The sequence below is a fragment of the Tachyglossus aculeatus genome, chromosome 1, assembly GCF_015852505.1.
Source record: "Tachyglossus aculeatus isolate mTacAcu1 chromosome 1, mTacAcu1.pri, whole genome shotgun sequence".
Classification (NCBI taxonomy): domain Eukaryota; kingdom Metazoa; phylum Chordata; class Mammalia; order Monotremata; family Tachyglossidae; genus Tachyglossus; species Tachyglossus aculeatus.
In genome coordinates this window covers 105,609,475-105,634,944 of record NC_052066.1, presented here as the reverse complement: position 1 = coordinate 105,634,944, position 25,470 = coordinate 105,609,475, and the positions used below count along the sequence as shown (strand labels likewise).

The 25,470-nt window shown below is 48.3% G+C and overlaps 1 protein-coding gene across 3 annotated transcripts in view; it reads right to left on the bottom strand.

The window, feature by feature from the left end:
• Nucleotides 1-25,470, bottom strand: part of RIN2 (Ras and Rab interactor 2) — a 251,078-nt gene that overhangs the window by 1,724 nt on the left and 223,884 nt on the right. For all 3 annotated transcript variants that reach the window (XM_038743246.1, XM_038743247.1, XM_038743248.1), the window contains 3 exons: nucleotides 13,770-14,075; nucleotides 8,524-8,655; nucleotides 5,940-6,103 (listed from right to left, as the gene is read on the bottom strand). In XM_038743246.1, coding sequence (XP_038599174.1) covers nucleotides 5,940-6,103; nucleotides 8,524-8,655; nucleotides 13,770-14,075 — 602 coding nt within the window. The remainder of the gene's footprint in view (nucleotides 1-5,939; nucleotides 6,104-8,523; nucleotides 8,656-13,769; nucleotides 14,076-25,470) is intronic.

The window sequence follows — 25,470 nt, the reverse complement described above, 5'->3', positions numbered from 1 at the left end:
AATAACAACAACGATAATACCGGTGCTACCCGTTATTATCCGTTATTAAAGCGCTTACTATGTGCCAGGCACTGTACTAAGCACTGGGGTAGATAATGATAATAATAATAATAATAATCTGCTCCCCCTCTAATAATAATAGCAATAACAACAATGATAATACCGGTGCTACCTGTTATTATCTGTTATTAAAGCACTTACTATGTGCCAGGCACTGTACTGAGCGCTGGGGTAGATAATAATAATAATAATAATAATAATAATAACAATCTGCTCCCCCTCTAATAATAGTAGCAATAACAACAACGATAATACCGGTGGTATCTGTTATTATCCTTCAAGCGCTTACTATGTGCCAGGCACTGTACTAAGCGCTGGGGTAGATAATAATAATAATAATGATAATAATAATTTGCTCCCCCTCTAATAATAACAGCAATAACAATAACGATAATACCGGTGGCATCCGTTATTATCCGTTAAGCACTTACTATGTGCAAAGCACTGTTCTAAGCGCTGGGGGATACAAGGTGATCAGGTTGTCCCACGTGGGGCTCACAGTCTTCATCCCCATTTTACGGATGAGGGGACTGAGGCACAGAGAGGTCTATTGACAATTGGTGGAGCCGGGATTTGAACCCGTGACCTCCGACTCCAAAGCCTGGGCTCTTTCCACTGAGCCACGCTGCTTCCCTGATACAAGCAGATCGGGTTGGACACAGTCCCTGTCCCACGGGGGGGCTCACAGTCTCGATCCCCATTTTACGGATAATAATAATAATTGGCATTTGTTAAGCGCTTACTATGTGCAAAGCACCGTTCTAAGCGCTGGGGAGGATACAGGGTGATCAGGTTGTCCCACGTCGGGCTCACAGTCTCAATCCCCATTTTACAGATGAGGTAACTGAGGCCCAGAGAAGTGAAGTGACTTGCCCAAGATCACACAGCAGACACGTGGCGGAGCCGAGGTTCGAACCCACGACCTCTGACTCCAAAGCCCGGGCTCTTTCCACCGAGCCACGCTGCTTCTCTACAGATGAGGGAATGGAGGCCCAGAGAAGTGAAGCGACCTGCCCACGGTCACACAGCAGACTGTAACTCGTTGCGGGCAGGGAATGTGTCTGTTATAGTGTTAGACTGCATTCGTCCAAGTGCTTAGTACAGTGCTCTGCACACAGTAAGCGCTCAATAAATACGATTTTTATGATTTACTGACCGACTCGGCTGAATATTCGGAATGCTGGCAAAGGCGAATCACGTGTTTTTCTTTTCCACACTGGGCTGACACCCCTTCTTTCCACAGCAGACCGCATTTTAGGTCTCAAATCAACCAATCAACCCGTCAGTCGTATTCGTTGAGCGCTTACTGTGTGCAGGGCACTGTACTAAGCGCTTGGGAAGTACAAGTTGGCAACGTATAGAGACGGTCCCTACCCAACAGTGGGCTCACAGTCTAGAAGGGGAAAGACATGAAGAAGCAGCGTGGTCTAATACATTCATTCATTCAATGGTATTTATTGAGCGCTTACTGTGGGCAGAGCACTGTACTAAGCGCTTGGGAAGTACAAGTTGGCAACATAATGGGTAGAGCAGGGGCCGGGATTCTAATCCCAGCTCGGCCACTTTTCTGCTGTGTGACCTAGGGCCCGTCACTTCACTTTTCTGCGCCTCAGTTCCCTCATCTGTAAAATGGGGATTAAGACTGTGAGCCCCACATCGGACAACCTGATAATCTTGTATCTACCCCAGCGCTTAGAACAGTGCTCGGCACATAGTAAGCGCTTAACAAATATGATTAGAGAAGCAGCGTGGCTTAGTAGAAAGAGCATGGGTTTGGCAGTCAGAGGGTGTGGGTTCTAATCCCGCCTCCGCGTGGCTCAGTGGAAAGAGCCCGGGCTTGGGAGGCAGGGGTCATGGGTTCGAAGCCCAATCTGCCACTTGTCAGCTGGGTGACTTTGGGCAAGCCTCTTAACTTCTCCGGGCCTCAGTTCCCTCATCTGTAAAATGGGGATTAAGACTGGGAGCCCCCCATGGCACAAGCTGATCACCCTGTATCCCCCCGCCCCCCCCCGGCGCTTAGAACAGCAGCGTGACTAGAGAAGCAGCGTGGCTCAGTGGAAAGAGCACAGGCTTTGGAGTCGGAGGTCATGGGTTCAAATCCCGGCTCCGCCAATTGTCAGCTGTGTGACTTCGGGCAAGTCACTTCACTTCTCTGGGCCTCAGTTACCTCAGCTGAAAAATGGGGATTGAGACTGTGAGCCCCCCCATGGGACAACCTGATCACCTCGTAACCTCTCCAGCGCTTAGAACAGTGCTTTTCACATAGTCAGCGCTTAATAAATGCCATTACTATTATTATTATTATTATTCTCCCAAGACTCGCAACACTGGAGTGATAGAATCGGAGGGAAATGGGGTGGGAGTTTCCCTGACCTGATGACTATTGTTACTGTACTCTCCCAAGCAGTCGGTACAGAGTAAGCGCTCAATAAATACCCCTGACTGATTGCTTGCCAACCTGTACTTCCCAAGCGCTTAGTACAGTGCTCTGCCCACAGTAAGCGCTCAATAAATACGATTGAATGAATGAATGGTTGAGATCACTGAACTCCCTGGGCCTCAGAGTCTACTTCTGTAAAATAGGGATAATAATTTGCCCCCGTCCTCTGCACCTTCTCCACAGGGTTGTTACGGGGATAAAGTGAGATAAATGAGGCGAAAGCACTCCGCGGAAATAAAAAGTGCTACGCAGAGTCAATCAATCAATCAATCGTATTTATTGAGCGCTTACTGTGTGCAGAGCACTGTACTAAGCGCTTGGGAAGTCCAAGTTGGCAACATCTAGAGACGGTCCCTACCCAACAGTGGGCTCACGGTCTAGAAGGGGGAGAGACTGAGCCAGGTCACGGCTCCAAGATGGCACTGCCCCTGCAGCGGGGCTCAGTGGAAAGAGCCCGGGCTTGGGAGTCCGAGGTCACGGGTTCTAATCCCGACTCTGCCAACTGTCAGCTGGGTGACTTGGGGCAAGTCACTTCACTTCTTGAGAAGCAGCGTGGCTCAGTGGAAAGAGCCCGGTAGGGACCGTCTCTATATGTTGCCAACTTGTTCTTCCCAAGCGCTTAGTACAGTGCTCAGCACACAGTAAGCGCTCAATAAATACAACTGATTGATTGGGAGTCTGAGGTCATGGGTTCTAATCCCGGCTCTGCCAACTGTCAGCTGGGTGACTCGGGGCAAGTCACTTCACTTCTCGAGAAGCAGCGTGGCTCAGTGGAAAGAGCCCGGGCTTTGGAGTCAGAGGTCGTGGGTTCGAACCTCGGCTCCGCCACGTGTCTCCTGTGTCACCTTGGGCAAGTCACTTAACTTCTCTGAGTCTCAGTTACCTCATCTGTAAAACGGGGATTAAGACTGTCACGTGAGACAACCTGATCACTCTGTATCCCCCTTCCCAGCGCTTAGAACAGTGCTCTGCACATAGTAAGCGCTTAACAAATGCCATCACCATTATTATCATTATTCTCTGGGCCTCATCTGTAAAATGGGGATGAAGACTGTGAGTCCCCCGGGGGACAACCTGATCACCTTGTATTCTCCCCAGCGCTTAGAACGGTGCTTTGCACATAGTAAGCGCTTAACAAATGCCATCATTATTATTATTATTATTATTATTCTCTGAGACGCTAAGTGATGAGGCTCTACACTCTCACATGGGGACTACGTCCTCCTGGCTCCCCTCCCACCCCAGGCCCAAAACCTGTGCCAAATCCTAATCCTCCTTATCCCTCTTTAACTCAGTAAACCTTCCCGCTCCAAAACTTGCGCCTGAATCAGCGTGGCCAAGCGGAGAGAGCCCGGGCCTGGAGAACCCGGGTTCTAATCCCGCCTCCGCCACTCGTCCGCTGCGTGACCTTGGGAAAGTCACTTCACCTCTCTGCCTCTCAGTTCCCTCATCTATAAAATGGGGATTAAGACTGTGAAGCCCCCCCCCGGGACTTGGACTGTGTCCGATCTGATTAGCTTGTATCTTCCCCAGCGCTTAGTACAATGCCTGTCACACAGTAAGCACTTAAATACCGCTTAATAATAAGAACTGTGGTATTTGTTAAGCGCTCACTCTGTGCCAGGCACTGCACTAAGCAATGGGGTGAATACAAGCAAATCAGGTTGGACACCGACCCCCTCCGACCCGGGACTCACAGTCTTAAGAGAAGCAGTGCGGCTCAGTGGAAAGAGCTGGGTTTTGGAGTCAGAGGTCATGGGTTCGAATCCCAGCTCTGCCACTTGTCAGCTGTGTGACTCTGGGCAAGTCACTTCACTTCTCTGTGCCTCAGTTACCTCATCTAGGAAATGGGGATATTAAGTCTGTGAGCCCCATGTGGGACAACTTGATTACCTTGTCTCTACCCCAGCGCTTAGAACAGTGCTTTGCACATAGTAAGGGCTTAATAAATGCCATTATCATCATCATCATCATCATCCTCATTTGGAGTCAGAGGTCACGGGTTCAAATCCTGACTCCGCCAACTGTCAGCTGTGTGACTTTGGGCCAGTTATTTAACTTCTCTGTGCCTCAGTTACCTCATCTGTAAAATGGGGATGAAGACTGTGAGTCCCCAGTGGGACAACCTGATCACCTCGTAACCTCCCCGGCACTTAGAACAGCGCTTTGCAGATAGGAAGCGCTTAATAAATACGACTGATGATGATTGTTAACCCCCATTTTACAGAGAAGTGCAGTGACTTGCCCACGGTCACACAGCAGACAAGTGGCGGAGCCAGGATTAGAACCCAGGTCCTTCTGTATTCCAGGCCCATGCTCTAGCCACTAGGCTATTCTGAGAGAGTCTTCAGTCCGTCTGGGTAAACTGAGGCACATGATGGCTTTTATTTTCGACCCAGAGGTATCTGGGAAGTCAAACAGGATGGGGCAGACACTTTAACCTGCTTCTGATCTTCTGGCTCAGTCAGTCAGACCCCAAAGTCCCCCAGGTCAGTCACTCGACAGTATTTCCCGTGCACCCTCTGTGTGCAGAGCACTGTGCTAAGAGTTTAGGAGAGTACACCAGAAGCAAGCAGCGTGACTCAATGGAAAGAGCCCGGGCTTGGGACTCAGAGGTCATGGGTTCAAATCCCGACTCCGCCAATTGTCAGCTGTGTGACTTTGGGCAAGACACTTCGCTTCCCTGGGCCTCAGTTCCCTCCTCCGTAAAATGGGGATTAAGACTGTGAGCCCCCCTACATGTTTACTCTATTTATTTTATTGTGTTAATATGTTTTGTTCTCTGTCTCCCCCTTCTAGACTGTGAGCCCGCTGTTGGGTAGGGACCGTCTCTGTATGTTGCCAACTTGGACTTCCCAAGCGCTTAGCACAGCGCTCTGCACACAGTAAGCGCTCAGTAAATACGACTGAATGAATGAATAACCTGATCACCTTGTAACCTCCCCGGCGCTTAGAACAGTGCTTGCACAGAATAAGCGCTTAACAAATGCCATCATTAAATTCAATTAAAATAAGCAAACCCCGTGTTCCCTGCCCTTAAAGAAGAGTGCTTTGCACATAATAATAATAATTAATAATAATAATAATAATGATGGCATTTATTAAGCGCTTACTATGTGCAAAGCACTGTTCTAAGCGCTGGGGTGGATACAAGGTGATCAAGTTGTCCCACGTGGGGCTCACAGTCTTAATCCCCATTTTACAGATGAGGGAACTGAGGCTCAGAGAAGTTAAGTGACTTGCCCAAGGTCACACAGCAGACACGCGGCAGAGCCGGGATTTGAACCCATGACCTCCGACTCCAAAGCCCGGGCTCTTTCCACTGAGCCACACTGCTTCCCCACATAGTAAGCGCTTAATGAATGCCATTACTAAAGAGCCTACAAGCTAATGAACCACCCCAGGGCAGCCCTTGGGGAAGGAGGGAGGCCTCGCGTACCTGGAAGTCGTCCACGGAGGGGACGGACCTATTCGTCGTCCTTCTTTTGTGCCACTGCCGAAGGGTGTCTCTGGTCTCCGAACTCAGTAGCCGGGCTGCCTGCTCCTCCTGGAAATTCCTGATCAAAGAGATGGCTCCGTAGGCGCTGGTCAGATAGTAGCCACCTGGGAAGAACACGGATGGGGATCAGTTTCCCCGACGGCTTCTCAGGTGAAAACCCCAACGGGCCCCAGCAGTCTGTGTTACTGATTTGGTCCCAAGCGCTTAGTCCAGTGCTCTGCACACAGTAAACGCTCAATAAATACGATTGATTGATTGATTGGTTGGTCCACGATACTCACGGTCATTCATTCATTCATTCAATCGTATTTATTGAGCGCTTACTGTGTGCACAGCACCGGACTAAGCGCTTGGGAAGTCCAAGTTGGCAACATAGAGAGACGGTCCCGACCCAACGGCGGGCTCACAGTCTAGAAGGGGGAGACAGATGACAAAACAAGACGTATTAACAAAATAAAATATAGAATAGTAAATACGTACAAGTAAAATAAGTAGAGTAACAAATCTGTACAGACATATATACTGGTGCTGTGGGGAGGGGAAGGAGGTAAGGCGGGACTGTGAGCCCACTGTTGGGCAGGGACTGTCTCTATATGTTGCCAATTTGTACTTCCCAAGCGCTTAGTACAGTGCTCTGCACACGGTAAGCGCTCAATAAATACGACTGATGATGATGATTGATGAGGGGGAGGGGGAGAGGAAGGAGGGGGCTCAGTCTGGGAAGGCCTCCTGGAGGAGTTGTAGCTGATACTGACTAGGCAGTGCCCAGAAGGGTGTTTTCTTTGTATTAAATAAAAACAGGCCAGAGACCAGACAAGCGCTGGCACTCCAAACCAATTCAGGTACAAACCGATGACACCACCCTGCAACGGGGGGTTAAGCAAACCCAGATCTTGCCAGTTTCCCCGATCGTTTTCCTTTTTTTCCTGGTATTTGTTAAGGGCTCCCTCCTTGCCACCTTGTCTTATGCCGTCGAGTCGCTTCCAACCCACAGCGACACCACGGGACGCCCCGCTCTCCATCTGCGATCGTTCTGGTAGTGGATCCAGAGAGCTTTCTCGGTCAAAATACGGAAGCGGTTGACCGTTGCGGCCTTCTGCGGAGTAAACTCGAGTCGTCTCCGCCCTCGACTCTCTCCCGTCCCGCCGCTGCCCACGTGGGGCTCACCGGCTTAAGCCCCAATTTCCAGATGAGGTGACTGAGGCACAGAAGTGAAACGACTTGACCAAGGTCACACAGCAGACAAGTGGTGGACTCCCTCTGACTCTCTCAGGCCCACGCTCTACCTTCTGAGCCACGCTCTTTCTCGGGATTGATTCCCTGCTCTTTCTTTGTGAATGGGAATCCCTTAAGGTCACGAGCAGCCTTCGCTGTGGATTCTATTTATTCAGTTATTTTACTTGTACGTATCTATTCTATTTATTTTATTTTGTTAATATGTTTGGTTTTGTTCTCTGTCTCCCCCTTCTAGACTGTGAGCCTGTTGTTGGGTAGGGACCGTCTCTATATGTTGCCAACTTGTACTTCCCAAGCGCTTAGTACAGTGCTCTGCACACAGTAAGCGCTCAATAAATACGATTGATTGATTGATTCCGGTGGATTTCGGATGTCCTTGCTCCCTAATCTGTGATCCCGTTAAAAACCCAAATGCTTTTCCCTTCCAGTTCTGACTGGAGAATAGAGACTTGCCAGCACATTCTCGATGGTAATTACTGAATGCTTACTGTGCGCTGAGCGCTACACTAAGCACTTGATTTTATGACACCACTCCCACATAATCGTCGCATTAGAATCACAAAATAATAAGGACAATGAACAAAACGGGGAAACCCTGAGGGGCAATGGGAAAGGGCCGATCCCAGCAAGGCCAACACAGTGACTGCCGTGGACGACTTCCAGGTATGCGAGGCCTCCCTCCTTCCCCAGGGGCTACCCCGGGGGTGGTTCATTAGCTTGTAGGCTCTTTAGTAATGACATTTATTAAGCGCTTACTATGTGCAAAGCACTGAGGGTAGGGAACACTGGGTTTGCTTAATTTAATTGAATTTAATGATGGCATTTGTTAAGCGCTTACTCTGTGCAAAGCACTGTTCTAAGTACTGGGGAGGTTACAAGGTGATCAGGTTATTCATTCATTCACTCATTCAATCGTATTTATTGAGTGCTACCCAACAGTGGGCTCACAGTCTAGAAGGGGGAGACAGACAACAACACAAAACATATTAAGCGCTTATTAAGCGCTTACTATGTGCCAAGCACTGTTCTAAGCGCTGGGGAGGTTACAAGGTGATCAGGTGGTCCCACAGGGGGCTCACAGTCTTAATCCCCATTTTACAGATGAGGTCACTGAGGCCCAGAGAAGTGAAGTGACTGGCCCAAAGTCACACAGCTAACAATTGGCAGAGCCGGGATTCAAACCCATGACCTCTGACTCCAAAGCCCGGGCTCTTTCCACCGAGCCGCGCTGCTCAGTGGCTCCGGCGGGCTCCTCGGGAGCCACCCCCTCGCTCCGCGGGCCCTTTACCTTCTCCATGCAGTAGCGACGGGTCCAGCAGCTCCATCATGTACTCGATTTCCGTGTCCAGTTCCAGTATGTCACACTGGGCTACTACATAGGTCAGCACCGGCAAGAAGTCGTCCGCACCGTACATCCTCCCTGCGAGGGGGATGAAGAGAGGAAGGGGGATTTTCCTCAGGCTTCGGTCACGCGGACACACACGCCCCAGTCATCCCGTCGATAATTGTGGGCCCGCTAGCCCTCGCACGAAGACAGCGATTCGTGTCTCCCGAGATGGGTACTTGCATGACGTCCTCTAAAGTCATTCATTCATCCACTCCGTCGTATTTATTGGGCGCTTACTGTGTGCAGAGCACCGTACTAAGCGCTTGGGAAGCACAAGTTGGATGAAGGGGGAGGCGCTGCCCGCGGTTTCTGGCACGGCAGCAAGCCGACACGTCAAACGTATTTCTCAGTAAGCGCTCAATAAATACGATTGATGATGATGATGATTTCTGTGGAAGGAGTCCAGAGCGTGTTCGTGGTTGGATTTTTCCTTTCTCCCCTCCCTCCGCTACGATCGCAGGCGGACAGCTGTTGTCTGGGTCCGACCTAGGTCTGGGTCCGACCTTTTAGACTGTGAGCCCACTGTTGGGTAGGGACTGACTCTATGTGTTGCCAATTTGTACTTCCCAAGCGCTTAGTACAGTGCTCTGCACATAGTAAGCGCTCAATAAAGACGATTGATTGATTGACCTGATCACCGAGAGAAGCGGCGTGGCCTAACGGATAGAGCAAGGGCTTCAAGTCAGAAGGATCTGGGTTCTAATCCCGACTCCGCCGCCGGTCCGCTAGGGGACCCGGGGCGAGTCACTTCAGTTCTCTGGGCCTCGGTTACCTCGTCTTTAAAATGGAGAGGAAGGCTGCGGGAAAGGGACTGTGTCCAACCTGATTATTTCGTATCTACGCTAGCACTTAGAAGAACGGTGCCTGGCACATAGTAAGAGCTTAACAAATGCCGTATTAAGAAAAAAAAAAGGGTAGGAAGGAGAACAGACATTGAATCCCCATTATGCCTATGGGGGAACTGAGGCCCAGAAAAGCTAAGTGACTTGTCCAAGGTCACACAGGAGACAAGTGGCAGAGCTGGGATGAGAACCTCGGTCCTCTGAGACTCTTTCCACTAGGCCACCCTCTTTCTTCCTTTTAACAGAGAGCTCACCTCCTCCAAGAGGCCTTCCCAGACTGAGCCCCCTCCTTCCTCTCCCCCTCATCCCCCTCTCCATCCCCCCATCTTACCTCCTTCCCTTCCCCACAGCACCCGTATATATGTATATATGTTTGTACATATCTATTACTCTATTTTTTTATTTATTTTACTTGTACATATCTATTCTATTTATTTTATTTTGTTAGGTTTTGTTCCCTGTCTCCCCCTTCTAGACTGTGAGCCCACTGTTGGGTAGGGACTGTCTCTATATGTTGCCAACTTGTACTTCCCAAGCGCTTAGTACAGTGCTCTGCACACAGTAAGCGCTCAATAAATACGATTGATTGATTGATTGATTTTAACAAGGTTTACAAGTAACCTTCACTGGGATAGATCTTTTCACCCATCCAAAGGTATCTTCTAGACTGTGAGCCCGCTGTTGGGTAGGGACCGTCTCTATATGTTGCCAACTTGTACTTCCCAAGCGCTTAGTACGGTGCTCTGCACACAGTAAGCGCTCAATAAATATGATTGAATGAATGAATGAATCTAAGAACCACCACCCTCCCTACCTCCTGATCTACCTTCCTCTTCATTCTCGCTTTGGGTGGCTTCTTCCGACCCTCGTCCACTAGAGAAGCAGCGTGGCCTAGTGGCAAGAGCCCGGGCTTGGGAATCAGAGGACGTGGGTTCTAATCCCGGCTCCACCACTTGTCTGCTCTGTGACCTTGGGCAAGCCACTTCACTTCTCTGTGCCTCAGTTACCTCATCTGGAAAATGGGGTTTAAGACTGTGAGCCCCCATGGGACAACCTGATCGTGGCTCAGTGGAAATAATAATAATAATAACAATAATGACATTTATTAAGCACTTACTATGTGCAAAGCACTGTTCTAAGCGCTGGGGAGGTTACAAGGTGATCAGGTTGTCCCACGGGGGGCTCACAGTCTTAATCCCCATGTTACAGATGAGGTAACTGAGGCACAGACAAGCGAAGTGACTTGCCCAAAGTCACACAGCTGACAAGTGGCGGAGCTGGGATTTGAACCCATGCCCTCTGACTCCAAAGCCCGGGCTCTTTCCACTGAGCCACGCTGCTTCTCTTTCTTGGAAAGAGCCTGGGCTTGAGACTCCAAGGTCATGGGTTCAAATCCCGGCTCTGCCACTTGTCAGCTGTGTGACTCTGGGCGAGTCACTTCACTTCTCTGGGCCTCAGTTCCCTCATCTGTAAAATGGGGATGAAGACTGTGAGCCTCCCGTGGGACAACCTGATCACCTTGTACCCTCCCCAGCGCTTAGAACAGTGCTTTGCACATAGTAAGCGTGTAACAAATGCCATCATTATTATTATTATTACCCCAGCACTTAGTGCTTGACACATAGTAAGCGCTTAACAAATACCACTATTGTTATTATTATTATTAATAATAAATTATTATTATTATTAATAAACACCTCAACCCCAAGGAGAAGTTCTTCACCTAGCAAGGCAATCTGCCTGTTTACAATCTCAAATGATCCGTGGCTTCCATTTTGCCCACCTTTCCTTCCCGTGCAGGTGCCAGGCTAAGCCCACAGTAACGCGGGCAGCTCCCTTCTTTTCTCAAAAAAGAAATCTCCTGCCTTGGCTCCACCTTTCCGTCGAGGCGAACGAGCCCGGGAGTCGTGGTGGAAGCCTTACTGTGGCTAACTTCATTGTTTTCTTCTAGACTGTGAGCCCGCTGTTGGGTAGGGACCGTCTCTATATGTTGCCAACTTGGACTTCCCAAGCGCTTAGTACAGTGCTCTGCACACAGTAAGCGCTCAATAAATCCGATTGAATTCTCCCAAAGCACTCTCTCTGCCCGGTTCCTCTGAACCCCAAGAGCTGACACGGGCTCTCACCTGTCAGTTGTGTCCACGAGGCACATTGTAATAATAATAATAATCAATCAATCAATCAATCGTATTTATTGAGCGCTTACTGTGTGCAGAGCACTGTACTAAGTGCTTGGAAAGTTCAAGTTGGCAACATATACAGTCCCTACCCAACAGTGGGCTCACAGTCTAAAAGGGGGAGACAGAGAACAAAACCAAACATACTAACAAAATAAAATAAATAGAATAGATATGTACAAGTAAAATAGATAAATAAATAAAGAGTAATAAATATGTACAAACATATACACATATATAAAGGTGCTGGGGGAAGGGAAGGAGACTGTCTCTATATGTTGCCAACTTGCACTTCCCAATAATAATAATAATAATGGCATTTGTTAAGCACTTACTATGTGCAAAGCACTGTTCTAAGCACTGGGGAGGGGAAACAAGGTACTGAGGCTGTCCCATGTGGGGCTCACAGTCTTAATCCCCATTTTACAGATGAGGTAACTGAGGCTCAGAGAAGTTAAGTGACTTACCCAAGGTCACACAGCAGACATGTGGCGGAGCCGGAATTAGAACCCATGACCTCTGACTCCAAAGCCCGTGCTCTTTCCACTGAGCCACGCTGCTTGTACTAGCAACAGGAAGCCCTGACTTCTCTCTTTTAATCACCCCTGGGCTGGCTGGTCAACACCCCTGACTCCCGAACAATCGTCTATTTCCACCGGGCGCCGTGAGACAGGACAAAGGGAATGGGGGCAGGGACCTTCTCTACTCTCCCAAGCGCTTAGTAATAATAATAATAATAATAATAATAATAATAATAATAGTGGTATTTGTTAAGGGCTTATCCCGGCTCCGCCAATTGTCAGCTGTGTGACTTTGGGCAAGACACCTAACTTCTCTGGGCCTCAGCTACCTCACCTGTAAAATGGGGATTAAGACTGTGAGCCCCACGTGGGGCAACCTGATGACCTTGTAACCTCCTTAGTGCTTAGAACAGTGCTTTGCACATAGTAAGTGTCATTATTATTATTATTACTATGTGCCCCTTCTAGACTGTGAGCCCACTGTTGGGTAGGGACCGTCTCTATATGTTGGCAACTTGGACTTCCCAAGCGCTTAGTACAGTGCTCTGCACACAGTAAGCATTCAATAAATACGATTGAATGAATGAATGAATGAATGAATGAATGAATGAATGAATGCCAGTCACTGTATTAAGCGCTGGGTGGCTACAAGCAAACCGGGTTGCACAGTCCCTGTCCCACATGGCGCTCACAGTGTTCATCCCCATTTTCCAGATGAGGCAACTGAGGCCCAGAGAAGTGAAGCGACTTGCCCAAGGTCACCCAGCACACAAGAGAAGCAGCGTGGCTCAGTGGAAAGAGCCCGGGCTTTGGAGTCAGAGGTCATGGGTTCAAATTCTGACTCCGCCACTTAGCTGTGTGACTTTGGGCAAGTCGCTTAACTTCTCGGGGCCTCAGTTCCCTCAACTGGAAAATGGGGATTAAGACCGTGAGCCCCCCGCGGGACAACCTGATCACCCTGTAACCTCCCCAGCGCTTAGAACAGTGCTTAGAACAGTGCTTAAGCACTTAGTACAGTGCTCTGCACATAGTAAGCGCTCAATAAATACGATTGATTGATTGATTAGAACAGTGCTTGGCACATAGTAAGCGCTTAATAAATGCCATCATAAGTGGCAGAGCGGGGATTAGAACCAGGTCCTTCTTACTCCCTGGCCTGTGCTCTATCCATTAGGCCGTGCTACTTCTCACGTGCACTCCGCATACAGTAGGTGCTGAATAAGTACGCTGAATCAGTGCTTAGTACAGTGCTCTGCACATAGTAAGCGCTCAATAAATACGATTGATGATCAATAAGTACTTAAGTACTCTATTTATTACTCTATTTATTTATTTATTTTACTTGTACATATCTATTCTATCTATTTCCTTTTGTTAGTATGCTTGGTTTAGTTCTCTGTCTCCCCCTTTTAGACTGTGAGCCCACTGTTGGGTGGGGACTGTCTCCATATGTTGCCAACTTGTACTTCCCAAGAGCTTAGTCCAGTGCTCTGCACACAGTAAGCGTTCAATAAATACGATTGATTGATTGATTGATTGCTCGAGAACCCCTCGCCATCCTCAGACCCCCCCCCCACTGTCCCATCTGCCCGTGAAACCAGCCCCACCTGAGTTATTCTCCATGACAGTGTAAATGAGTTTGCAGACTCGGAGCAGCAGCAGGACTTTCTTTTCGGGGGAGTACATCTTCTGCATGGTCATGAACTTGACCTTGATCTTCTCCACGTCCACAAAGTCGGGGGTGGGGGCGAAGACCCCCAGGTCCTGAGGGCTCCGCTGCCGGACGAGCTGCAGGTTTTCCCTCAGCTGCTTCCAGGAGCCATCGGCGGCGTGGAAGTCCTTCAGCATGGCTTCGATGTGGCCCTTCAGGGGCTTCAGGATGCACTTGTGCATGGCCTTCTCCAGCACCAAATCTGCGGGGGGAAGCAGAGCCGCACGGTGCGGTTTCATCGGTTTCATAGTACGGTGCTAAGCACTTAGTACAGTGCTCTGCACACAGTAAGCGCTCAGTAAAGACGATTGATGAAATACGATTGATGATAAGGGATGCCGGTGTGGAACCGGCGCCCTGGGCGACGACGGGGGGAGAGAAGCCCGGGCTCTGATGTTCCTCATGCCGCGAGTGAGCACACGTGGAATTCGTTAGCAGATGACATTTCCAGATGTGCTCTCCCCGGGACCGAAAAGATGAAAAGGGAGAAGCGTGCTTGGAATTTCCATTGGCCAAAAACCTCTTTTGAAGCTAAACGTAGAAGCCTTTCCCTGCCCCTAGGCCGACTCCTATTGGAGTTACTATTAATATTCATACTGGAGATTGGGTGCGCAAAGCCCAGCCCGCACCCTCCGCTCCTCCACCGTTGATCTCCTCACCGTACCTCGCTCTCGCCTGTCCCGCCATCGACCCCCTGCCCACGTCATCCCCCGGGCCTGGAATGCCCTCCCTCTGCCCATCCACCAAGCTAGCTCTCTTCCTCCCTTCAAGGCCCTGCTGAGAGCTCGCCTCCTCCAGGAGGCCTTCCCAGACTGAGCCCCTTCCTTCCTCTCCCCCTCGTCCCCCTCTCCATCCCCCCATCTTATCTCCTTCCCTTCCCCACAGCACCTGTATATATGTATATATGTTTGTACATATTTTTTACTCTATTTATTTATTTTATTTGTACATATCTATTCTATTTATTTTATTTTGTTAGTATGTTTGGTTTTGTTCTCTGTCTCCCCCTTTTAGACTGTGAGCCCACTGTTGGGTAGGGACTGTCTCTATATGTTGCCAATTTGTACTTCCCAAGCGCTTAGTACAGTGCTCTGCACATAGTAAGCGCTCAATAAATACGATTGATGATGATGATGATGATTACCAACTGTCAGCTGGGTGACTTTGGGCAAGTCACTTCTCTTCTCTGGGCCTCAGTTCCCTCATCTGTAAAATGGGGATTAAGACCGTCAGCCCCCCGTGGGACAACCTGATCACCTTGTAACCTCCCCAGAGCTTAGAACAGTGCTTTGTCCTGCCATCATAATAAATGCCATTATTATTATTATTATTATTATTTACTGAGCACTGTGGGTAGAGCTCATTATTATTATTATTATTATTATTATTATTATTGTTATTACTATTATTATTTACTGAGCACTGTGGGTAGAGCTCATTATTATTATTATTATTATTATTGTTATTATTATTATTATTTACTGAGCACTGTGGGTAGAGCTCATTATTATTATTATTATTATTATTATTATTATTTACTGAGCACTATGGGTAGAGCACTGTACAAGCCCTTGGGAGAGTACAGTAAAACAGAGGTAGAAGACAGGATCCCGGCCCTCAAGGAGCTCATAATCATCCCAGCAAACTCTACCGTGCTTTTAATATTGGTTGGGTCAATATTAATGAATTAATTACGGTATTTGTTAAGCGCTTATTCCACGTGCCAAGCTCTGTTCTAAGTGCTATTGTAGATACAAGTTAATCGGGTTGGACAAAGCCCCTGTTCCACATGGGGCTTCTAGTAATAATAATAATAATAATGATGGCATTTATTAAACGCTTACTATGTGCAAAGCACTGTTCTAAGCGCTGGGGAGGTTATAAGGTGATCAGGTTGTCCCACAGAGGGCTCACAGTCTTATTCCTCATTTTACAGATGTGGTAACTGAGGCACAGAGAAATGAAGTGACTTGCCCAAATTCACACAGCTGACGAATGGCGGAGCCGGAATTTGAACCCATGACCTCTGACTCCAAAGTCTGGGCTCTTTCCACTGAGCCACGCTGGGAGTAGGATTTAATTCCATACCGCGCTGTGGGCAGGGAATATGTCTACCAACTCTGTTGTATTGCGCTCCCCCAAGGGCTTAGTAATAATAATAATAATAATAATAATGGCATTTATTAAGCACTTACTATGTGCAAAGCACTGTTCTAAGTGCGGGGGAGGTTACAAAGTGATCGGGTTGTCCCACGGGGGACTCACAGTCTTAATCCCCATTTTCCAGATGAGGTAACTGAGGCCCAGAGAAGTGAAGTGACTTGCCCAAAGTCACACAGCTGACAGTTGGCAGAGCTGGGATTCGAACCCATGACCTCTGATTCCAAAGCCCGGGCTCTTTCCACTGAGCAACACTGCTTCTCTAGTACAATGCTCTGTACCTGGTGTGCAAAGCACTGTTCTAAGCGCTGGGGAGGATACAAGGTGATCAGGTTGTCCCATGGCGGGGGGCTCACAGTCTTAATCCCCATTTTACAGATGAGGGAAATGAGGCACAGAGAAGTGTACCCCCTTCTAGACTGTGAGCCCACTGTTGGGTAGGGACTGTCTCTCTATGTTGCCAATTTTGTACTTCCCAAGAGCTTAGTACAGTGCTCTGCACACAGTAAGCGCTCAATAAATACGATTGATGATGATGAAATACAACTGATTTATCCTCATTTTGCAGATGAAGTAACTGAGGCCCAGAGAAGTGAAGTGACTTGCCCGAGGTCATTCAGCAGACACGTGACAGAGTCAGGATTAAAACGCAGGTCCTAGGACTCTCAGGCCCGTGCTCTTTCCAATAGGCCACGTTGCTTTTAAGCGCTTAGTACAGTGCTCTGCACACAGTAAGCGCTCAATAAATATGATTGATTGATCTAGCCATGAACCTTTTGAAGTCATTTTGCTCTCTGAACAACCTCCGACAGTTGTTGTGGAGCTTAGGGAATAAATGTTGCCCTGTGCAGCTGTTCGTAGCAATTGTACATTTAAAAATGTGGGTTAGGCCTGGAAATTATGTATATTGCCATTGAATAACTGGGAAACACCATTTTTGAGGACTTTTTTCATGCCAGTGCTGGGTTTTTTTTTTTGTTATAATAATAATAATAATGATGGTATTTGTTAAGCGCTTACTATGTGCAAAGCACTGTTCTAAGCGCTGGGGAAGATACAAGGTTATCAGGTTGTCCCACATGGGGCTCACAGTCTTAGTCCCCATTTTACAGATGAGGGAACTGAGGCCCAGAGAAGTTAAGTGGCTTGCCCAAAGTCACACAGCTAAGTGGCAGAGCTTTTTATTTTGTTAATTTGTTTTGTTGTCTGTCTCCCCCTTCTAGACTGTGAGCCCGCTGTTGGGTAGGGACTGTCTCTATATGTTGCCAACTTGGACTTCCCAAGCGCTTAGTCCAGTGCTCTGCACACAGTAAGTGCTCAATAAATACGATTGAATGAATGAATGAATGAATGAATGAGTGAATGAACCAACTCCTGAGTAAACTGCATATGGGCCTGGTCCGACACACTGAGGTGCACAACTGGCCAAGGATTGCTCCTTGGGATGTGTTGTTGTTGTTGTTTTATGCTGTCGAGTCGTCTCCGACCCACTGTGATGCCATGGACGCATCTCTCCCAGAAACCCCCCACTTCCACCTTCTGGTAGCAGATGCGTGGCTTTTTCTTGGTCAAAATAGAGAAGGGGTTTACCACGGCCTCCTTCTGTGTAGTAAACGTGAGCTTCCACCCTTACCCGCTCTAAAGAAGATAAATTCTTCCAAGCGGAAGGCATTTCTAATCCTAGCCAGAAAGGTACTTTCAGGCAGCACGGCCTAGTGAGAAGAGCACGGGACTTGGAGTCCGAAGATCTGGGTTCTAATTCCGGCTCTGCCGGCTGGGTGACCCTGGGCAAGTCACTTAATGTCTCTGTGACTTGGTTCCTTCACCTGCCAAACAGTAGTACTCCGCTACGTTTCTGCTGTGTGACCTTGGGCAAATCACTTCACTTCTCTGTGCCTCAGTTATCTCATCTGTAAAATGGGTGTTGACACTCTGAGCTCCACATGGGACAGGGACTCTGTCCAACTTGACTTGCTTGTATCCACCCCACTGCTTAGTAATAATAATAATAATAATAATAATAATAATAATGATAATAATAATGGCATTTATTAAGCGCTTACTATGTTCAAAGCACTGTTCTAAGTGCTAGGGAGGATACAAGGTGATCAGGTTGTCCCATGGCGGGGGGCTCACAGTCTTAATCCCCATTTTACAGATGAGGGAAATGAGGCACAGAGAAGTGAAGCGACTTGCCCAAAGGCACACAGCTGACAATTGGCGGAGTCGTGATTTGAACCCATGACCTCTGACTCCAAAGCCCGGGCTCTTTCCATTGAGCCACGCTGCTTCTAGTACAGTGCCTGGCACAGAGTAAGTGCTTAACAAATACCATGATTATTTAATAAATACGGTACTTATGACTACTATTACTACTGCTGCTACGGCTCAAGCTTCCCCTCGGATTCTGGGGGTTTTTTACGAAGAACATCGCACCTTCATCCAGAGGGAGTTAGAAACAGTCCAATGGGCTTCAAGTTGCCCTTGAATTGGATTTGAAACCTTTTTTAGACTGTGAGCCCACTGTTGGGTAGGGACTGTCTCTATATGTTGCCAACTTGTACTTCCCAAACGCTTAGTACAGTGCTTTGCACACAGTAAGCGCTCAATAAATACGATTGATTGATTTATTCACCCCTTCCTCAGCCCCACTGCACTTACGTACAACCCGTGATTTATTTATTTATATTAATGTCTTTCTTCCCCTCTGGGCTTCCAGTTGCCCTTGAACCTGGATTTGAAACCTTTATTCACCCCTCTCTCAGCCCCGCTGCACTTATGTGCAACCCGTAATTTATTTATTTGCATTAATGTCTTTCTTCCCCTCTAGACTGTAAGCCAGTTCATTCATTCAATCATATTTATCGAGCACTTACTATGTGCAGAGCACTGGACTAAGCGCTTGGGAAGTACAAGTTGGCAACATATAGAGACGGTCCCTACCATGTACAACCCGTAATTTATTTATTTATTTATATTAATGTCTTTCTTCCCCCTGGGCTTCCAGTTGCCCTTGAACTTGGATTTGAAACCTTTATTCATCCCTCCCTCAGCTCCGCTGCACTTACGTACAACCGGTAATTTATTTATTTACATGAATGTCTTTCTTCCCCTCTAGACTGTAAGCCGGTTCATTCATTCAATCGTATTTATCGAGCGCTTACTGTGTGCAGAGCACTGTACTAAGCGCTTGGGAAGTCCAAGTCGGCAACATATAGAGACGGTCCCTACCCAACAGCTGGCTCACAGTCTAGAAGGGGAAGACAGACAACAAAACAAAACGTATTAACAAAATAAAATAAACAGATGGACGGTTGTGGGCAGTGAACTTGTCCATCAACAATGCTATATTGTACTCTCCCAAGTGCTTTGTACAGCACTCTGCACAAAGAAAGCATTCAACAAATATGACCGATCGATCGATTCCAATCGCCAAAGGCCAGAAGCAGCAGGTCGTAGTGAAAAGCAGCATGGCGCAGCGGCTAGAGCATGGGCCTGGAAGTTGGAAGGTCATGAGTTCTAATCCCGGCTCCACCACTTGTCTGCTGTGTGGCCTTGGGCAAATCACTTCACTTCTCTCTGCCTCAGTTACCTCATCTGTAAAATGGGGATTAAGACCGTGAGCCCCACGTGTGACAGGGACTGTGTCCAACCCAATTTGCTTGTATTCACCCCAGCAATCAATCAATCAATCGTATTTATTGAGCGCTTACTGTGTGCAGAACACTGCACTAAGCACTTGGGAAGTACAGCTGGCAACATATAGAGACGGTCCCTACCCAACAGTGGGCTCATGGTCTAGAAGGGGGAGACAGACAATGAAACAAAATAAAATAAATAGAATAAATATGTACAAATAAAATAGAGTAATAAATACATACTAACATATATCAATCAATCAATCAATTGTATTTATTGAGCGCTTACTGTGTGCAGAGCACTGTACTAAGCGCTTGGGAAGTACAAGTTGGCAACATATAGAGACAGTCCCTATCCAACAGTGGGCTCACAGTCTAAAAGGGGGAGACAGAGAACAAAACCAAACATACTAACAAAATAAAATAAATAGAATAGATATGTACAAGTAAAATAGAGTAATAAATATGTACAAACATATATACCTATATACAGGTGCTGTGGGGAAGCATTTAACAGATACCACAATTATTAATACAATTAGTACATCCACACAGACCACCACTCTTCCTACTTCCAAAGCCTTTTTAAAATCACATCCTCAACCAAGAGGTGCTACCCAATTAAGCCTTCATCTCCTCTCCCCCCTCCCTCTCCCTTCTGTGTCACTTACGCACTTTGAACTTTACCCTTAATTGATTTTAATGTCCGTCTCCCCCTCTAGACTGTAAACTCCTGGTGGACAGGGAACATGTCTACCCACTCTGTTGTAGCGTACTCTCATACATATATACAGGTGCTGTGGGGAGGGGAAGGAGGTAAGGCGGGGGGATGGGGAGGGGGAGGAGGGGGAGAGGAAAAAGGGGGCTCAGTGTGGGAAGGCCTCCTGGAGGAGGTGAGCTCTCAGGAGGGCTTTGAAGGGAGGAAGAGAGCTAGCTTGGCGGGTGTGCGGAGGGAGGGCAGAGACTCTCTCTGCTCTCTGGGTCTGACCTGGCCGAGCACCCAGCCCATCTGTAAAATGGGGATTGAGAACGTGAGACCCAAAGAGGGGCAGGGACTGTGTCCGACCTAATTTACTTGTATCTGCCCCAGAGCTTAATACAGTCCCCGGCACCCAGAAAGCGCTTAACGAATACCTCAGGAATCGCACGGAGCAGAGCAGCATGTGGAGAGAGAACTTGTAAAATGCCTTTCTGGCCTGGTCGAGCTAAACTGGGGTCACACGGGGGCTGTTCAAGTAATAATAATAATAATAATGGCATTTATTAAGCGCTTACTATGTGCCAGGCACTGTTCTAAACGCTGGGGAGATACAAAGTAATCAGGTTGTCCCACGGGGGGCTCACAGTCTTAATCCCCACTTTACAGATGAGGTCACTGAGGCCCAGAGAAGTGAAGTGACTTGCCCAAAGTCACACAGCTGACAAGTGAGCCCGCTGTTGGGTAGGGACCATCTCTAGATGTTGCCAACTTGTACTTCCCAAGCGCTTAGTACAGTGCTCTGCACACAGTAAGCGCTCAACAAATACGACTGAATGAAATGAATGAATAAATATGATTGAATGAATGAAAGTGGCGGAGCTGGGATTCAAACCCATGCCCTCTGACTCCAAAGCCCGCTCTCTTTCCACTGAGCCACGCTGCTTCTAAAACCCTTTTAAACCCTTCAAACGCTTTTAAACACCGCCTTTATTTAGCTGCTCTCTTGAGAACAGGAAAGAAGACCCATCCCGCCTGGGTCTCAAGGCCCAGATGTGACCCCCGAAACGGTTGAATCCTCAACCCATCGGGGGGGTTTGGGCATTTTACCCTTTCTCCAGGAGGTGAACCTGCCTGGGAGGATTTGCCAAGCGGCCTGCGTTGACATGACTTCCAGGTCATGGGTTCAAATCCTGGCTGCGCCACTTTGTCAGCTGTGTGACTCTGGGCAAGTCACTTGACTTCTCTGGGCCTCAGTTCCCTCATCTGGAAAATGGGGATTAAGTCTGTGAGCCCCACGTGGGACAACCTAATCACTTTGTATCCTCCCCAGCGCTTAGAACAGTGCTTTGCACATAGTAAGCGCCTAATAAATGCCATGATTATTATTATTATTATTATTATTATTATTATTATCTCATAGAGTTCCATCCCCGAGGGGAAGTCAGGTCATGGGTAAAACAGGTTCCTCCATCGGCTGACCCGACTACCGGCCGAACTGGTTTTCCTCTGTTGACCAAACCCATCTCCTTGTGAGGATGCTGTTTCTCAACGATGACTAGGGGACAGCTGAGCCTCCTCCAAGGCCTTGAGAAAACAGAAATCTCCTGTGCTCCAGAAATAACGGGCAGGCCGAGGGTGGGGGGGTCAACGTTTCAGAGCCTGGGAAGCCCTCTGCCTGGCCAGAAACCAAGAGAAGAATTTCCTGGTGCTCAGAGGACGGAGCAGGTGACTGCTCCCACGCATCGCATTCTGCAAATAGTACTAGTAATAGCAGCAGCAGCAATTTTAGAGCCCCCACTGGGTACTAAGCGCTTGGTCTTTCCACTTAGATGGACAGCTTTTTTAATTAATTAATTCATTCATTCATTCAATCGCATTTATTGAGCGCTTACTGTGTGCAGAGCACCGTACTAAGCGTATGGGAAGTCCAAGTTGGCAACATACAGAGACGGTCCCTACCCAACAGTGGGCTCACAGTCTATGAAAAGCACCCTATCACGCTTCAATCCAGAGAACTGAATCCCAATCTCTATGTCGGCTTAATCCCCCAAACCTTCTGTCCTTAGTTCTTTGAGGCTGGGGGCCGCGTCAGCTCTTCGAGGACAGGACCTGGTGGGGGTTGCCCGGAAAACTCGGAGCCGATGGGGGTCTCGGAAGGGTGGGATGGGCTAGTGGGGCAGGCCGGCCCTGGAGTTTTGGCAACTGGCAACTCAAAGGGAGAGCCAGTTGATAAACCGGTGAGACCCAGACCCACTTCTGAGGAAATTGGTTTTGTTTTATTGTCTGTCTCCCCCTCCTAGACTGTGAGCCCGTTGTTGGGTAGGGACCGTCTCTATATTTTGCCAACTTGTACCTCCCAAGCGCTTAGTACAGAGCTCTGCACACAGTAAGCCATTAATAAATACGATTGAATGAATGAATCAATGAATGAATGAATGGTAATTGTTTCCCAGCAGATGGGAGAGTAAATATCCATCAATTAATCAGTGGTACTTATTGAGCCCCCTCTCAGGGTTGCATCTGGACAGTTTCCAGCACTCTACCAGTCTTGACTACGGGAGGGAGAGTCAAGCAGAGGCCCGTCCATTCCATTCCCAGCTTGGGCAGTGGCTAGCGAGTGGCAGGACATCTGCTACAAGTCAAAACTCACCCACGCTGGGCAGCAGCTGCACGGGAGAGAGTCGAGGGCGGAGACTCGGGTTTACCGTGCGGAAGGAAGCGATGGGAACCCACTTCTGGATTTTGACCAAGAAAACTCTACAGATACACTAACTAGAATGATGGCAGGTAGAGTTGGGGCACTCTGGGAAAGATGCGTCCATGGCATCGCTATGGGTTGGAAACGACTCAAAAGCATAAGACAAGAGTTACTGAGCACTTAATGTTTGCAGCATACTGTACTAAGTTCTAGGGATCATATGCTATAATAATAATAATAATAATAATAATGGCATTTATTAAGCGTTTACTATGTGCAAAGCACTGTTCTAAGCGCTAGGGAGGATACAAGGTGATCAGGTTGTCCCACAGGGGGCTCACTGTCTTAACCCCCATTTTACAGAGGAGGGAACTGAGGCACAGAGAAGTGAAGTGACTTGCCCAAAGTCACAGAGCTGACAATTGGCGGAGCTGGGATTTGAACACATTGCCAAGATCCGCCCTTTCCTCTCCATCCATACCGCTACCCTGCTCGTTCAAGCTCTCATCCTATCCCGTCTGGACTACTGCATCAGCCTTCTCTCTGATCTCCCATCCTCGTGTCTCTCCCCACTTCAATCCATACTTCATGCTGCTGCCTGGATTGTCTTTGTCCAGAAACGCTCTGGGCATGTTACTCCCCTTCTCAAAAATCTCCAGTGGCTACCAATCAATCTGCGCATCAGGCAGAAACTCCTCACCCTGGGCTTCAAGGCTGTCCATCCCCTGGCCCCCTCCTACCTCCCCTCCCTTCTCTCCTTCTCCAGCCCACCCCGCACCCTCTGCTCCTCTGCCCCTAATCTCCTCACCGTCCCTCGTTCTCGCCTGTCCCGCCATCGACCCCGGGCCCACGTCATCCCCCGGGCCTGGAATGCCCTCCCTCTGCCCATCCGCCAAACTAGCTCTCTTCCTCCCTTCAAGGCCCTACTGAGAGCTCACCTCCTCCAGGAGGCCTTCCCAAACTGAGCCCCTTCCTTCCTCTCCCCCTCGTCCCCCTCTCCATCCCCCCCATCTTACCTCCTTCCCTTCCCCACAGCACCTGTATATATGTATATATGTTTGTACATATTTATTACTCTATTTATTTATTTATTTTACTTGTACATATCTATTCTATTTATTTTATTTTGTTAGTATGTTTGGTTTTGTTCTCTGTCACCCCTTTTAGACTGTGAGCCCACTGTTGGGTAGGGACTGTCTCTATATGTTGCCAACTTGTACTTCCCAAGCGTTTAGTACAGTGCTCTGCACGCAGTAAGCGCTCAATAAATATGATTGATTGATTGATTGATTGAACCCGTGACCTCTGACTCCAAAGCCCGGGCTCTTTCCACTGAGCCACGCTGCTTCTCTACAATGGGTCTGGTTGACGTGTTTTCTGCCCATGGGGAACTTGCGGTCTAAAGGAAGAGCTTACAGTCTAGAGGGGAAGCATACAGTCTGGAGAAAGAGCTTATTCTTGGTTATCACCTGAGTCTGCTAAAGAGGGGTAGGGACATAACTAGGCTGGGTTTTCAACTTGGCCCTCAGGGAGGACCGTCTCCCAGCTGGCTTAGTGGTCAGAGCACGGGCCTGGGCCTGGGTTCTAATCCCGGCTCCACCACGCGTCTGCTGTGTGACCTTGGGGAAGTCACTTCACTTCTCTAGGCCTCAGTTCCCTCATCTGTAAAATGGGGGTTAAGAGTGTGAGCCCCATGGGGGACGGGGACTGCGTCCAACCTGATTAACTTGTATCCACCCCAGTGCTTAGACCAGTGCTTGGCACATAGTAAGTGCTTCGCAAGTACTAAAAGTGTTATTATTATACAGCCCCACCAAAGGCAGCAATGCAACTCACATGGAGAAGCAGCGTGGCTCAGTGGAAAGAGCCCGGGCTTTGGAGTCCAGAGGTCATGGGTTCATATCCCAGCTCTGCCAATTGTCAGCTGTGTGACTTTGGGCAAGTCACTTCACTTCTCCGGGCCTCAGTTACCTCATCTGGAAAATGGGGATTAAGACTGTGAGCCCCCCCGTGGGACAACCTGATCACCTTGTAACCTCTCCAGCGCTTAAAACAGTGCTTTGCACATAGTAAGCGCTTAATAAATGCCATTATAAAAAAAAAAAACTCACCCCACCCCCAAGCTTCTCCCCAGCCGGGGAAACTGGCAGCCAGGGGTTCGGGGGACGAGGAAGCTCAGGCCCAGCTGTTTTGGGCTCCCCAGGCGCTTGAGACATCAAACAGGGATAGGAAAAGCTATTATGGGCTGGAACTTGTCATGCCCCATCCATTCTGGGAAGGGATTTGGAAATGAGGATCCCAGGCTTTCGGAAGTCTTGGATTCCTACGGATCTTTTCCTTTAACCAGAGCGCCGTTAAAGACACGGCACCCATTTGAAAAGGCTTCCCCAGTTCAAACCGC